The sequence below is a fragment of the Silene latifolia genome, chromosome X (assembly GCF_048544455.1).
Source record: "Silene latifolia isolate original U9 population chromosome X, ASM4854445v1, whole genome shotgun sequence".
Classification (NCBI taxonomy): domain Eukaryota; kingdom Viridiplantae; phylum Streptophyta; class Magnoliopsida; order Caryophyllales; family Caryophyllaceae; genus Silene; species Silene latifolia.
Genome location: NC_133537.1, coordinates 343,903,210 through 343,920,662, shown reverse-complemented (window position 1 = coordinate 343,920,662; position 17,453 = coordinate 343,903,210). Strand labels below are relative to the sequence as shown.

The 17,453-nt window shown below is 40.4% G+C and overlaps 1 protein-coding gene across 1 annotated transcript; it reads left to right on the top strand.

Annotated features, from left to right (window-relative positions):
- The first annotated feature begins 924 nt into the window (after window positions 1-924).
- LOC141619706 (ATP-dependent RNA helicase-like protein DB10) lies at window positions 925-9,069 on the top strand. Its single transcript, XM_074436728.1, has 9 exons — window positions 925-1,149; window positions 1,606-1,930; window positions 3,137-3,259; window positions 4,388-4,456; window positions 4,921-5,190; window positions 5,752-6,102; window positions 6,546-6,823; window positions 7,947-8,255; window positions 8,640-9,069. The coding sequence occupies exons 2-9, from the start codon at window positions 1,616-1,618 to the stop codon at window positions 8,836-8,838; spliced, it is 1,914 nt and encodes a 637-aa protein (XP_074292829.1). The 5' UTR covers window positions 925-1,149; window positions 1,606-1,615; the 3' UTR covers window positions 8,839-9,069.
- Window positions 9,070-17,453: the final 8,384 nt, after the last annotated feature.

Sequence of the window (17,453 nt, the reverse complement as noted above, 5' to 3'; positions counted from 1 at the left end):
CCCTAGAGGATCAACCTAGTTTTCTTACCTAATCAAAAAAAAAAAAAACCTAAATTTTAAAATAATTCATTATCCTAACAGATATCATAATAAAGGTTAGATTGACTAAAGACACGATCAGTCCGGGGATCGGCTATGGCATATCTTATAACCCGGAGACCGGACCGAAAGGTTAATGGTCTGGTCCAATATCACCCGACCGAACCAGATCGGTCCGATTTGCCGGGGCGGACCACATTTTGAACAGCGCTAATCCCACATCACAATGTTTTTCAAGTACGCCACATCTCACTTCAATTCAAGATAGCAATTTTACTATTAAATATAAGGTTTTTTTTTGTCAAAAGCTACCTTATATTTAGGGGTATTTGTAAAAAGACTATCTTATATTAATTTTGTTATTTTCAACTACCTTTGTTTTCTTTATTTTTGGTCAATAACTACCTATGCTAAGAGTACACACAAATTTGGTTAGTTTTTCGGCTTTAAACTATCTCATACAACTCTTTATTGTTTAAATCATGCCTAGACCAAATTTTGGGAAGTCGTGATGTACTTACGCTTAGTTTTAGTAGATGCTCATAGTTATTATTGAAATGTGAAAAACATAAATCTTGGTCAGCTGAAGTTAAATTGTGGTTTTTATGCGGTTGGTCATTGTTGTTTGATGTTAACAGAGTCATGTGAGATAGGTTAATGTCGCTAAATCGATCAAATCTCGTCATATCGTGAGCTTAGGTAGTTTTTGACCAAGAAAAGAGAAAACAAAGGTAGTTTAAAACAAGAAAAATAATATAAAGTAATTTTTTTACAAATACCCCTAAATATAAGGTAGTTTTTGACAAAAAAACTCTTACCGAAAATCACCCGAACCGTAATGACCCGATCCATTGACCAGGACTCCCCTACTTTCCTTGCAAAGTTGCAATTGGCATCCAAAAAGGAGAACATGTGCGGCTAAAGTTACACGTATAAGAATACGAATTTTCCTTCCCACCTTTGCCACTCTCTCTTTCTTATTTCGCTCTTCTACGCAAATCCGATTTTAGAGAGAGAAAGGCCAATCAATAATCGTAAAAGGGGATTTCTTCCAAACCCTAATATCTTCCGATCGAATCCCCAATCCCATCTCCCCTCTTACTTCTTCAGGTATCTCTTCATCTCTTCTAATTACTTTATCTCGTTTCCAGAATTTTAAAGAGGATCGATTTTATCTAACTCGATAGATTCTGTAGTATTGCAATATCCTGCAATGACGATGACATTAAATCCATTTTTTTTATTGAAGTAGAAAGCCATTAATTGATGGGACAAAAAAAAAGCTCCTCCTAATCGCTTTCTTCAAAACCCTAATTTTTTTCGACAATTAAGCTGATTTGTCTAGTTTACACTTGTTTTTGTTTAGATCTAGTATACAATAGTTAACGTTGTTGTTACTAGACCTTGGCAAAACCAAAAATATCTGAATTGATAACCAATCGAACACCGAATATCACTAACCTGAATAGTACCCGAAACCCAACTCAATCCGAATCGAACACCGAATATTGCGAGTTTATTATACGTGAATGAATGACATGGATTTGTATCTTTTTGGGTGTGAAGGCGAGTATATATGGCGGTAGATTCAACAGCTTCAGCTGGGCCTCGCTATGCGCCTGATGATCCGACACTTCCTAAGCCATGGAGGGGTTTGATAGATGGTAAGACTGGGTACTTGTATTACTGGAACCCGGAGACTAACGTTACACAGTATGAGAAGCCTGTCGTGTCTTCAAATGGGCACTCCTCGGCAAGGCCGTCATCTGGTTATGTTAGTTCTTCTGTGCAAGTAAACCATTCTTCCCACGGACCGCAGAGAGATGGTGGGTATGTTAATGATGATGACGATAATCGTGTTAGAGGTCGTAGTCGAGAAAAGTATCAGCAGGTTTGCCACTTTGCCTACTCCTCCTCAGCTGTGTTGCCTTTTTTATAGCTATTATATTATATGTTGTTTATTATGCTGTGTGATTAGCTTTGGGGAAGTTCAAGGAGTTTGAAGCTATTTGTTTAAGGGACAATTTGTTTTTTTTTTTTTATATGTTATTGGGTTTCTCGTTTCTAGTGGAACTAATACTCACTATTCTTTAGCTGTGGAATTTGATGGAATAATTGTTGCACATAACATTATGTGACTGTAAATCTTTTCAATAAGACTCATTTAGTTCTCAACACGTCAAGTGCGCACATATGACTAAAATACCCTGGCACCCCCACCATAGGTTAGAGCGTGTGTGACTATTGGGTGGTGGTCGGTTTGTAGTACATATATTTTCTAAATTAAAACATGGCCTCATAAGCTATGTAGCTTCGACACGGCAGATTCCGAGCAGTACCGGTGTCGGCCCGACCCGACACTGATCCCGGTACGGAATCCGTACCGGATCCGGCAACCGACAGGCCGACACGGCGACTTTAGTCAAGTAGTTGACGGAACGAAAATATCTTACCTTTAGAATGCTGCGATGGTGTGGTGGTTGGTGGAATGTGCAGTAAGGCGGCAGATGGTGTCTCATCGTTAGGGTTTACATTTACATTGGGCTTTGGTTTAATTGTTTTACAAGTGGGCCTTTGATTTCTGGTTTTTATCTAAACTAAACATAACGTGGGCCTTATCTTTACGTGGCATGTTTTCCTTTTAAGTAGGATTGGAGAGAGAATGGCAAGTGGGGCAATAATGATAGTGGGTTTTGACATTTTATCTAATTTTGTTTAGACTTTTGACTTGCTTCTCACCAAAATTTTAATATAATTACCACTTAGAAATCGACGTATCCCCGTACCCGTGTCTAATTTTTGGACACTGTCCCCGTGTCAGTTATTTCTAACCTCGGAGTACCCGACACTCGGATCCGTACCCGTGTCCGACACCCGTACCCGAGTCCGAGTAACATAGCTCATAAGTTATTTCCATTTTACTTTAGTGGAGGCTTTAGAGTGCTTCATGTGAAAGGGATGGGGTCATGAATGCTATTCAGATGGGTCGTCTTTTTGGTTTATTGGATACATGTGCGTTATATTCTTTTTCCTGGTATATTATTTAATGTGGGAATGATCGTTGTTTTTCTTTTTTATTATGAATTCTTGGAATCAGTCTGCCAAAGACGAAGTTGCTTTGAATGGAGGTGGTGGATTGATTGCTAGACATGAACCACTGGAGAATGGAAGTGGTTTGTCTGCTGAAGCTTACCGTCGCCGGCATGAGATATCAGTTTCTGTGAGTTTCTTGGGCACTGCATATTCTGCATCATAATTACCCCTGCATGTTCCACACGTATCATTTCATGCATTATTTCGTTTTTGACATTTTGGATTGGTACATAGTATTGTATTATTTCTCTAATTTGATCTAATAAGGAAGATGAACCTTCTGCACTAGAAAAGAGGTTAAATCTAGTATCTCTTTTTATTATGAAAGTAAAAAAGCTTAACCCAATTTTTTAGGTTCTATTGTTTACTGGCTCTTTTTTGTCAAATAATGTACTGGTTCTACTGAATTTTATTACCTATTTTTGGTATTTAAATAACTTACGTACGTAGCGTATGTAGTTTTGTATGGTCTATGCTGACTGAATGTTGTTAATAGAAACATCATGTGGGATTTATCTAGTACTGAGAGAAAGAAATGTCACTTGTAGAAGTCTGTTTTTTTATTTGTTTTTCTTGATGTGGACTAAACTAGGTAGCACCAAAACGGACACGGACACGTGACACGGCATCCCATGTAATTTAGGACACGGGCCACGTTATTTAAATTTAATAAAATATATTTTTTGCAGTTATATATGTGTAATTTTACTTTTGAAAAAGTATTTTATATTAAATTTAAATAAATGAATGTAAAATTTGACGTTAAATATAACTTATTCTCATTTCTAAAACCAAAAACCAACTTATCAATCTATTTCGACATCTCATTACTTGTCTAAAGAACATTTTTCCACCAAATTCAACCATATAACAATTCACGCCATTCAACTTTCCGTTTGAAGGTGTGTCCAAATACCATGGACACGGCTCAAAATACCATGGACACGCGTCGGACACGTGCCCAAATAAAAGATAAAAGTTAGACACGGCTTTACAGGTGTCTGACACGTTTTGACGTGTGTCCGACGAGTGTCGTGTTCGACACGGGAATACCGATTAGGAGTGTCCGTGCAACCTAGGGACTAAAAGGATATTTAAACAACTAGATTATTCTGTTTGGTCTCCTTTTTTTTTTGCTGTAAGTGGCTCCTTTCTTTCTCATTTGAAGTCCACTAGCTGAGGATTTTAATGAGAGAGGTAATGCACACTTCTACCTGATTTTTAATGGTTTAGTTTTTTTCCTTGTTTGTTTTAGGGAGACTCCGTTCCCCCACCATTCATGACTTTCGAAGCTACTGGTTTCCCTTCTGAGATTCTGAGAGAGGTATAATCTTTGGGGTTCTGTTTTTCTCTTTTTATATGCATCTCTTAGTTGGCCTGCACCAGTTAGTATGCTGAACTAGCTGCGATTAACTTCCAAAGTTCTGCAATCACTGGAGTTCAGACCTTAGTTGATTTTTTACTTCTTTACTTCTGCCGCAGATGCGATATTTGCTCCTGGGAGAGCTAATGTCGTACGCTGTACTGCCCCTCTTTTACGCTGGACCTTTGTTTGAGATGGCTTTTGAATCATCCAAGTTCGTGGCAGGGCTGCTGCTGGTGATGATTCAGTCTGCCACTTGGTCCAAACAAAAGAAGAGGCCACCTCCTGCTGTGGCGTGCGTCTTGCAAGCATTCGCTACCTGCATAGGCGGATGGTGCTTCTTCTTGCATTAACGCTCCACGTGTCTCATAAAAATGTCACAGTATACACCTATTTAGCAATCTTCCTGCGTTATGCTTTTCTAGGCAACTGGGGCTGGTTTTTCTGCTCCTACGCCAATACAGGCGCAGTCTTGGCCAATTGCTCTGCAAGGTCGGGATATAGTGGCAATTGCGAAGACAGGTTCTGGGAAGACCTTGGGGTATCTGCTCCCAGGTTTTATGCATCTCAAGCGCCTACGCAATAATTCTCAGATGGGACCCACTGTGTTAGTGTTATCACCAACCAGGGAGCTGGCAACTCAGATACTAGTTGAAGCAGTAAAATTCGGAAGGTCGTCCAGAATTGTATCCACGGTAATATTTTGTTCAGTTGCTTAAACTCTGTTTTCTACTCTGTATGATAAATCTTACTGGAATGATTTGTCTAAATTTTTGAGTGAGTTGCTGTGATTATTTTTTCTTACTAAAGCCTTTAGGAGCAGTAAAATTTTGAGGATTCGGATAAGTAAACCTCTATGATCTATCTGTAATGTGTCTGGGACTCTGGGTTCTTCTATTCACAACATATTAGACATCAATTAAGATAGATTTGAGTTATCTCTATATCTAGTGTTCACTGCTCTTATTTTCCCATTTATTTGTCTTTCCGTTGTATTCTATTCTTTGTTGCAATGACAGTAACTCTTGTGTAACTAACGGGAGTTCTTGCTGTAAAGGATGTCAGAGGGTTTAGTGCTTGTTATGCCTCATGACTCTGTGCAGTTTGCATAGAACTTCAATTTATAGCCATCATGTACTCCAAATATGTTTGTTGGTTACTACTAATTAGCTAATGTAGATAATTGGAATCTGATACCAGTCATCTATATAACTATGGGATTTAAACTGTAATTTCTTGCAATGTTATCTCTCCAGTGTTTGTATGGAGGAGCACCTAAAGGCCCTCAGTTGAGGGAGCTAGAAAGAGGAGTGGATGTTGTGGTAGCGACACCTGGTCGTTTGAATGATATACTAGAGATGAAGAGAATCAGATTGCACCAGGTGTCGTACTTGGTTCTTGATGAAGCAGATCGTATGCTGGACATGGGTTTTGAGCCTCAAATTAGAAAAATTGTCAAGGAGATACCTTCTCGCCGCCAGACTCTTATGTACACTGCAACATGGCCGAAAGAAGTTCGTAAAATTGCTGCAGATCTACTGTCAAGTCCTGTTCAGGTCAACATTGGCAATGTAGATGAACTTGTTGCAAACAAGTCCATTACTCAGGTAATATTATTGAATGTTTTTTTTTTGTTATTGAAAACAAACTCAGATCACTGGATCACATAAGAAACCCGGGGTGCAGTGGCAATGGCAAAGTCAACCCTCCACCTATGTGCGAGGCGCGCAATGCCTTGTCTCCCTCATAATTGGTTGATGTGAAATTAACAAAAAAATTATAGTAAAAAGAATGTCCAATGAATTGGTTGATGCGAAGCAAATACATAGTTGAAGTGACTGTAGTAAAAGAAAAGGACCTTAAAAATGAAGTTAACCAACCTTGGATAACCACGTGTTCTTTTTAGTAATTATGAATATGTTTATCGTGTTCATGACTAGTACTCTAGTAACCTTATTTTAAGGGCATTTAGTGCCTTGAAAGCAGTTTGCTTTAGAAGTCATACTGTAACATGGGTAAGATACCTTAGCTTTGAACTTTGCTGATACAGTATGTGGAGGTCGTGTCTCCTATGGAGAAGCAGAGAAGGTTGGAGCAGATTCTGAGATCTCAAGAACCAGGATCAAAAGTCATAGTCTTCTGTGCAACGAAAAAGATGTGCGATGTTCTTTCTCGCAACTTGTCTCGCCAGTTTGGAGCTGCTGCAATTCATGGTGATAAATCTCAGGGTGAACGTGATAACGTCTTAAATCAGTTTCGTAGTGGAAGGTCTCCTCTACTGGTTGCAACAGATGTTGCAGCACGTGGACTTGATGTCAAGGATATCAGGTTATTTTTCTTACTCAACATTCCTTAAATAACTTGCTTACTAGTGTGTAACCGCATATATGCACGTGTATATTATGAGTCTATGTATACCAATTTGTTTATGTAGGTGACATTATTTATGAAAAGATAAGTATTTTGTAAAAATATGTGATGTTTAAATAAGTAAATAGTTAAATGTATATATTTAAATTGAGCGTGGAGGATCCAATTGTCCATCAAAGGAATTCCTAATATAGAAAGTCAAACATACAAATTGTCCTTTAATACTTGATTATTTTATTTTTTATTTTTAATTAATGAATTCTACATACATGGATGAACTGGGAAGATGGTGGTGTGCATGCACTGCATCGGATTTGACTGGGTCTGCGTAAAGCGTGGTCCGTTGGTGGAGTCGCTGTTAGCCTTTTGCTTGGACTCAGCCTCATCTAGTACACTAATGTCTCGACCATCTTCCCTGCCACATGACATGCCAGAAAATTACCATACTTGTTGAATCTTAATGCCGTACTTGGTCGGCGCCAGCAAAATCACATATATTTTTCAAATTCCTACAAAATTACAATTCATGTATTTTTCTAAGCAGCCGCATAACTACTTTTTCTTTTCCATATAAACAAATACTTAACAGCAAGAAAGATATGAAACTTGATGTATGATATGATTGAACTGGTGGATTTTGCAGAATGATGGCAATTACAATACACCACAGTTGTAGATTTTGTTAATCCAACTTTATTTTGAAAAACTGCTCACATCTTACGATAACTATAACTCCCTTTATCAACAATCCATTTTCCTTGGCATCATGTACATTTACTCCTAATATGCCAAATATGAGATTAATTGTACACCCAAATTAATACCTAAAGACCCAAGTTTGCTTTCTATTTTGAGCTGTGGACTTTGAATACACTGCTAGTCTCTCTCTTTGGTTAGACGCTCTTTTATTCTTGGTTAGCTCGGTTTATGTGTGCTGGGTATCCCATTGTTTGTAAAATTAGCATAGTTGAAATTCGAAAAGAATAAATCAAACATCTCATTTGGTGCAACTGTCTGAACATTTCACTGTCGGTATCTATGTATCTGAATGATGCTGATGACCCATTTTGTTAATTTGCAGGGTGGTGGTTAATTACGACTTCCCTACAGGGGTTGAGGACTATGTTCACAGGATTGGGAGGACCGGAAGAGCAGGAGCAACTGGAGTGGCGTATACATTTTTTTCAGATCAGGACAGTAAACATGCTTCAGACCTTGTTAAGATTCTAGAAGGAGCAAATCAGCGAGTTCCTCCAGAGGTTCGAGACATGGCTCTGCGAGGGGGTGGAATGGGTAGGGGCAGGCGTCAATGGGGTTCTGGACCTGGTGGTCGTGATGGAGGTCGCGGTGGGAGAGGTGATTCTAGTTATGGTGGCAGGTTTAACAATAGGTATAGCATTCTACTATATCAGTGCATTATTCTCCTAGCCTATTTTTCATGTTACCAATTTATGAATGGTTGTTTATTATTTTCTGGGGGGTTCTTTTGGAAGATCGTATATTTCATTTTTCCATATAGGCATGGATTGGGTGTTGAATAGAAAATAAATAAATGAGAACTATGGATTCTCTGAAACGGGCGTAACCGTGTAAGTTTTATCCTCCCCCTAGGGTAATGCTTTACCCTCACTTGGGAGTAATATTTTCCCATCACCCCCTTTATCTTCCCTTAAACGTCTCTTTCCTTGTTTTTGCCACAAAATTTTCAAGGTTTTTAAGTTCTTGATGGCTTCTGTTGATTTTTTTCATTCATTTGCTCGATTATCCAATGTAGGTATGAAGGGAATGGCCGCGGTAATCATGATAAGGGATTCCGTCGGAGCCCTTCTCCAGACCGTCGGACAGGCCGGAGTCGTGAAAGGAGCCGTAGCCGCAGCCCTCATAGGTTTGACCGTGGTGGAGCTGGACAAAGTTTTCATGAGACGATGATGGAAAGATTACGTTCATCTCCTCCAAGAACAGGGAAATATTAAAATATTAAACTTGAAAATTTACAATTCATTCAGGTGACTACCTTTTTAATCAGAGGCGGTTATTTTGTTTTGGTCCGTTTTTACTCTGCACTCTTGAAGTGCTGCATGCTGTATTAATTTGACAACATTTGTATGGATTTTGTAGTAGTAAGTGACAAGATAGATGGATCTGTGGTTTTGTTAATTGCAATCATTTGCTGTCTTGAAGATGGTCAGTGTATATTTGTGATAGCAGCTTGTGTCAACTTGTCTCCATTACTTCTCTTTATTTCAATGTTCGAGACGGAAAGAAAATTGAAAACTCTAATTTACATTTTGATTTCTTGGAGAGAAAAAACACCACAGAAGTACAAATGTGCAAGGCCGCTTTCCTATAGATTATTGTTATACTGGTTCTTTTAGTATCTATTTTTACTCATTAATATGATTATGTTGGAATACTTCTACATTTAGACAAAAAAAATCTTAAATTTGTATGTGGTGGTTTAAAATGTACACAATTCTCACTTTAAAGGGAGATTATCTGTCTTAAATTGTATCCGTCTAAATGACCCTCTCACAAAATACAAGTAGGAGGGGAAATCAATTTTTTGGAAAGAACATTTAAGGGTGTCGGTATGCGATAAACCATCCTAGAGTGAAATTCGGATAATCCTAAAAAAACGGATTAATACTTGGTATATGGGACTCAAACTTAATAGGGTAACTCAAGAAGTAAATCTCGGATTTGTGGAAAAAAAACAGAAGAAAAAGAAACATGGTTCGATACGACCTCCCGAACAGCTTAAATTAAAGTGTAAAATACACGGTTTCGGGATTACAAGGTCCTGGACCAAAAATGTCCAGAAATCGCACAGAGGGTTACTCATGCCAATGCCAGATAAAGCGGCCACGCAAATTTTAAGGAGCAACAGAGAACATTCGAGGGTGCCGGTATGCGATAAACCATCATGGAGTGAAATTCGAATAATCTTAAAAAAATGGATTAATACCGGTATTTGGGGCTCAAACTTAATAAGTAACTCCTGAAATAATCTCGGACACCTGGAAGAAAACCGGGAGAAAAAGAAACAAGGTCCGATAAGACCTCCCGAATAGCTCAAATTAAAGTGTATAATACACGGGTTTCAAGATTACAGGGCCCCGCGATAAAATTCTCCGAAAATCACAAAGAAGGTTCCTTGGATCAGATAAAACGGCCAGACAAAATTTGATGAGGAACAGAGGACATCTCGTACCTCGGATAATTGTGAAAAGTACATTAATACTCGTTATTTGGGGCTGAAACGGAATAGCTTAACTCCTGAAATGACCTCGGTCACGTGGTTGAAAAACCGGGGGGAAAAGAAATGTGATCTGGTACGACCTCCCGAACGGCTCAAATTGAAATGTATAATACACGGTTTTCGAGATTACTGGGTCCCGGAAACAAATTCTCCGGAAATCACACCAAGGTTCCTCGAATCAGGTAAAGCGGCCACACAAGAAAACCAACGGAGCACATTTGGGGGTGCGGTATGCGATAAACCAGCATTCATTGAACATCGGATAATCATGAAAAATGGATTAATACACGTTATTTGGGACAGAAATTGAATATGTTAACTCCTGGAATGACCTGGACACATGGTAGAAAAACCGGGAGGAAAAGAAATGTGATCCGGTACGACCTTTCGAACGACTCAAATTGAAGCGCATAATACACGGTATTCGAGATTACACGGTCCCGGAACTAAATTCTCCGAAAATTACAAAGAAGGTTCTTCAGATCAGGTAAAACGACCGCATAAAATTTGAGGAGCAACGGAAGACATCTAGGAGTACCGGTATGCGATAAACCAACATTCGTCGTACCTCGAATAATCATGAAAAATACATTAATACTCGTTATTTGGGGCTAAAACCGAATAGGTTAACTCCTGAAATGACCTCGATTACGTAGTTGAAATACCGGGAGAAAAAGAAATATGATCCGGGACGATCTTCCGAACGTATCAAATTGAAATGTATATTACACGGTTTTCGATATTACAGAGTTCCGCAATAAAATTCTCTGGAAGAGAAGGTTTCTCTGATCAGGTAAAATGGTCACACAAAGTTTGACGACCAACGGAGGACATTTGAGAGCGTGAGTATGTGATAAACCAACATTCAACGAACCTGAGATAGTCGTGAAAATGGATTAATACTCGTTTTTTGGGGTGGAAAACGAATAGATAGGTTAACTCCTAAAATGATCTCGGACACGTGGTATAAAAACCATGAGAAAAAGAAATGTGATCCAATATGACCTCCCGGACAACTCAAATTGAAGGGTGTATAGTGCACAGTTTTCGAGATTACACGGTCTCAGAAAAAATTCTCCGGAAATCACATAGAAGGATCCTTCGACCATTTAAAGCGGCCACACAAAATTTGACGACCAACAGAGGACATTTGGGGGTGCCGCTATACGATAAACCAACATTCGTCGAACATGAAAAATGGATTAGTACTCGTTATTTGGGGGTGAAATCGAATAGGTTAACTCCTGAAATGACCTCGGACACGTGGTAGAAAAACTGGGAGAAAAAGAAACAGGGTCCGTTACGACCTTCCGAACGGTTACACGATTTTTGAGATTAAAGAATCCCGGAACAAAATTCTCTGAAAATCACAGAAAAGGTTCCTTGGGTCTGGTAAAGCGGCCACACTAAATTTGAGGAGCAATGGAGGACATTTAGGGGTGCCGGTATGCGATAAACTACATTTGGGGGTGCCGGTATGCGACAAAATACCTCGAATAATCGTGAAAAATACATTAATACTCGTTATTTGGGCCTGAAACCGAATAGCTTAACTTCTGAAATGACCTCGATCACGTGGTTGAAAAACTGGGAGGAAAAGAAATGTGATCTGGTACGACCTCCTGAACGGCTCAAATTGAAATATATAATACACGGTTTTCGGGGTCCCGGAAACAAATTTTTCCGGAAATCACACCAAAGGTTCTTCGGTTTGGGTAAAGCGGCCACGCAAAATTTGAGGACCAACGGAGGACATTTGGGGGTGCGATATGCGATTAACCAGCATACAATGAACATCGGATAATCATGAAAAATGGATTAATACACGGTTTTCAATAATACAGAGTTCCGCAACAAAATTCTCCGGAAGAGAAGGTTCCTATGATCAGGTAAAACGGTCACACAAAGTTGACGATGAACGGAGGACATTTGGGGGTGTCGTTATGTGATAAACGAGCATTCAACGAACGGTCGTGAAAATGGATTAATACTCGTTATTTTGGGCTAAAACCGAATAGGTTAACACCTAAAATGATATCGTACACGTGGTAGAAAACCAGGAGAAAAAGAAATGTGATCCAATATGACCTCCCGAGCAACTCAAATTGAAGTGTATAATGCACAGTTTTCGAGATTACATGGTTTCGGAACAAAATTCTCCTTAAATCACATAGAAGGATCCATCGATCAGTTAAAGCGGCCACACAAAATTTGACGACCAACATAGGACATTTGGGGGTGCCGGTATACGATAAACCAGCATTCGTCGAACCTCGGATAAATTTGAGGAACAACAAAGGACATTTGGAGGTGCCGGTATGCGATAAACGAGCATTCGTCCTACCTCGATTAATCGTGAAAAATACATTAATACTCGTTATTTGGGGCTGAAACCGAATAGGTTAACTCCTGAAATGACCTCAGACACGTGGTAGAAAAACCGGGAGGAAAAGAAATATGATTAGTTACGACCTCCTGAACGTCTCAAATTGAAATGTATAATACAAGGTTTTCGAGATTACAGGGTTCCGCAACAAAATTCTCCGAAAATCAAGGAGAAGGTTCCTCGGATCAGGTAAAACGGCCACACAATTGAAGTGTATAATAAGGTAAAACAACCACACAAAATTTGACAAGCAACGGAGCACATTAATGGGTGCCGGAATGTGATAAATCAGCATTCGTCGAACCTCGGATAATCGTGAAAAATGGATAAATACACATTATTTGGGGCTGAAATCGAATAGGTTAACTACTGAAATGACCTCGGACACGTGGTAGAAAAATCGGGAGAAAAAGAAACGTGGTCCCGTACGACCTCCCAAACGGCTGAAAGTGAAGTTTATATATAATACACGGTTTTCGAGATTACAGGGTCCCGGAAAAAAATTATCCGGAAATCACTCGGAGGGTTCCTCGAATCAGGTTAAACTGCCACACAAAATTTGAGGAACAACATAGGACATTTAAGGGTTTTAGTATGTGATAAACAAGCATTCGTCGAACCTCGTATAACTGAAATCGAATAGGTTAACTCATGAAATGACCTCGTACACGTGTTATAAAAACCGGGAGAAAAAGAGACGTGGTCTGGTACGACCTCCTAAACGGCTGAAATTGAAGTGTATAATGCACGCGGTTTTCGAGATTACCGGGCCCCGGAACAAAATTATCCAGAAATCACACCAAAGGTTCCTCGAATCAAGTAAATAAGTCACACAAAATTTGAGAAGCAACAGAGGACATTCAAGGGTGCTGATATGTGATAAACCAGCATTCGTCGAACCTCAGATAATCGTGAAAAATGAATTAATACTCATTATTTCGGCCTCAAATCGAATAGGTTAACTCCTGAAATGACCTCGGACGCGTGATAAAAAAAACCGGGAGAAAAAGAAACAGTGTCCGGTACGACCTCCCGAACGGCTCAAATTGAAGTGTATAATACACGGTTTTTCGGGATTCCAGGGTACCGGAAAAAAATTCTCCGAAAATCGCGCAGAAAGTTCCTCGGGTCAGATAAAGCGGCCCCGCAAAATTTGAGTAGCAACGGAAGACATTTGGAAGTGCCGGTATGCCATAAACCAGCATTCGTCGAACCTCGGATAATCGTGAAAAATGTATTAATACTCGTTATCCGAGACTGAAATCGAATAGGTTAACTTCGCAAATGACCTCGGACGCGTGATAAAAAAACCGAGAGAAAAATAAACAAGGTCCGGTACGACCACCCGAACAGATCAAATTGAAGTGTATAATACACGGTTTTTCGGGATTCCAGGGTACCGGAACAAAATTCTTCGGAAATCGCGCAGAACGTTTTTTGGGTCAGATAAAGCGGCCACGCAAAATTTGAGTAGCAACGGAAGACATTTGGGGGTGCCGGTATGCCATAAACCAGCATTCGTCGAACATCGGATAATCGTGAAAAATGTATTAATACTTGTTATCCGAGGCTGAAATCGAATAGGTTAACTCCTGAAATAACCTCGGACGCGTGAAAAAAAAACCGGGAGAAAAAGAAACAGTGTCTGGTACGACCTCCCGAACGGCTCAAATTGAAGTGTATAATACACGGTTTTTCGGGATTCCAGGGTATCGGAACAAAATTCTCCGGAAATCGCGCAGAAAGTTCTTCAGGTCAGATAAAGCGGCCACGCAAAATTTGAGTAGCAACCGAAGACATTTGAGGTGCCGCTATGTCATAAACCAACATTCGTCGAACATCGGATAATCGTGAAAAATGTATTAATATTCGTTATCCGAGGCTGAAATCGAATAGGTTAACTCCTGAAACGACCACGGACGCGTGATAAAAATACCGGGAGAAAAAGAAACAGTGTCCGGTACAACCTCCAGAACGGCTCAAATTGAAGTGTATGATACACGGGTTTTCGGGATTCCGGGGTACCAGAACAAAATTCTCCGAAAATCGCGCATAAAGTTCCTCGGGTAAGATAAAGTGGCCACGCAAAATTTGAGTAGCAACGGAAGACATTATGGGGTGCCGGTATGCCATAAACCAGCATTCGTCGAACATCGGATAATCGTGAAAAATGTATTAATACTTGTTATCCGAGGCTGAAATCGAAAAGGTTAACTCCTGAAATGACCTCGGACGCGTGAAAAAAAAATTGGGAGAAAAAAAAAACAGGGTCCGGTACGACCTCCCGAACGGCTCAAATTGAAGTGTATAATACACGGTTTTTCGGGTACCGGATCAAAATTCTCCGAAAATCGCGCAGAAAGTTCTTCGGGTCAGATAAAGCGGCTACGCAAAGTTTGAGCACCAACGGAAGATATTTGGGGGTGCCGGTGTGCCATAAACCAGAATTCGCCGAAACTCGGATTATCGTGAAAAATGTGTTAAAGTTCGTTATTTGAGTCTGAAATCGAACAGGTTGATTCCAGAAATGAGCTCGGACGCGTGATTGAAAAACAGGGAGAAAAAGAAATAGGGTCCGGTACGACCTTCCGAACGGCTGAAATTGAAGTGTATAATACACGGTTTTTCGGGATTCCGGAACAAAATTCCCCGGAAATCACATAGAAAGTTCCTCGGGTCAGATAAAGCGGTCACGCAAAGTTTGAGCACCAACGGAAGACATTTGGGGGTGCCGGTGTGCCAGAAACCAGCATTCGCCGAAAATCGGATTATTGTGAAAAATGTGTTAAAGCTCGTTATTTGAGGCTGAAATCGAACAGGTTGATTCCTGATATGAGCTCGAACGCGTGATTGAAAAACAGGGAGAATAAGAAACAGGGTCTGGTACGACCATCCGAACGGCTGAAGTTGAAGTGTATAATACACGGTTTCGGGATTCGGGGTCCGGAACAAAAATCTCCGAAATCACATAGAAAGTTCCTCGGGTCAGATAAAGCGGCCACGCAAAGTTTGAGCACCAACGGAAGACATTTGGGGGTGCCGGTGTGCCACAAACCAGCATTCGCCGAAACTCGGATTATCGTGAAAAATGTGTTAAAGCTCGTTATTTGAGGTCGTTGAAATCGAACAGATTAATTCTCGAAATGAGCACGGACGCGTGATTGAAAAACAAGGAGAATAAGAAACAGTGGTCCGGCACGACCATCCGAACGGTCAAGTTGAAGTGTATAATACACGGTTTTTCGGGATTCCGGGGTCCCGGAACAAAATTCTCCGGAAATCACATAGAAAGTTCCTTGGGTCAGATAAAGCGGCCACGCAAAGTTTGAGCACCAACGGAAGACATTTGGGGGTGCCGGTGTGCCACAAACCAAAGATTTGCCGAAACTCGGATTATCGTGAAAAATGTGTTAAAGCTCGTTATTTGAGGCTGAAATCGAACAAGTTGATTCCTGAAATGAGCTCGGACGCGTGATTGAAAAACAGGGAGAAAAAGAAACAGGGTCCGTACGACCTTCCGAACGGCTGAAATTGAAGTGTATAATACACGGAAAAATGTGTTAAAGCTCGTTATTTAAGGTGAAATCGAAAGTTGATTCTCGAAATGAGCTCGGACGCGTGATTGAAAAACAGGGAGAAAAAGAAACAGGGTCCGGTACGACCATCCGAACGGCTGAAGTTGAAGTGTATAATACACGGTTTTTCGGGATTCCGGGGTCCCGGAACAAAAATCTCCGGAAGTCACATAGAAAGTTCCTCGGGTTAGATAAAGCAGCCACACAAAGTTTGAGCACCAACGGAAGACATTTGGGGGTGCCGGTGTGCCAGAAACCAGCATTCGCCGAAACTCGGATTATCGTGAAAAATGTGTTAAAGCTCGTTATTTGAGACTGAAATCGAACAGGTTAATTCCTGAAATGATCTCGGACGCGTGATTGAAAAACAGGGAGAAAAAGAAACAGGGTCCGGTACGACTTTCCGAACGGCTGAAATTGAAGTGTATAATACACGGTTTTTCGGGATTCCAGGGTATCGGAACAAAATTCTCCGGAAATCGCGCAGAAAGTTCCTCAGGTCAGATAAAGCGGCCACGCAAAATTTGAGTAGCAACCGAAGACATTCGGGGTGCCGCTATGTCATAAACCAACATTCGTCGAACATCGGATAATCGTGAAAAATGTATTAATATTCGTTATCCGAGGCTGAAATCGAATAGGTTAACTCCTGAAACGACCACGGACGCGTGATAAAAATACCGGGAGAAAAAGAAACAGTGTCCGGTACGACCTCCAGAACGGCTCAAATTGAAGTGTATGATACACGGGTTTTCGGGATTCCGGGGTACCAGAACAAAATTCTCCGAAAATCGCGCATAAAGTTCCTCGGGTAAGATAAAGTGGCCACGCAAAATTTGAGTAGCAACGGAAGACATTTGGGGGTGCCGGTATGCCATAAACCAGCATTCGTCGAACATCGGATAATCGTGAAAAATGTATTAATACTTGTTATCCGTGGTGAAATCGAAAAGGTTAACTTCGAAATGACCTCGGACGCGTGAAAAAAATTGGGAGAAAAAAAACAGGGTCCAGACGACCTCCCGAACGGCTCAAATTGAAGTATATAATACACGGTTTTTCGGGATTCCTGGGTACCGGATCAAAATTCTCCGAAAATAGCGCAGAAAGTTCTTCGGGTCAGATAAAGCGGCTACGCAAAGTTTGAGCACCAACGGAAGATATTTGGGGGTGCCGGTGTGCCACAAACCAGAATTCGCCGAAACTCGGATTATCGTGAAAAATGTGTTAAAGTTCGTTATTTGAGGCTGAAATCGAACAAAGGTTGATTCCGAAATAAGCTCGGACGCGTGATTGAAAACAGGGAGAAAAAGAAATAGGGTCCGCACGACCTTCCGAACTATTTGAAATTGAAGTGTATAATACACG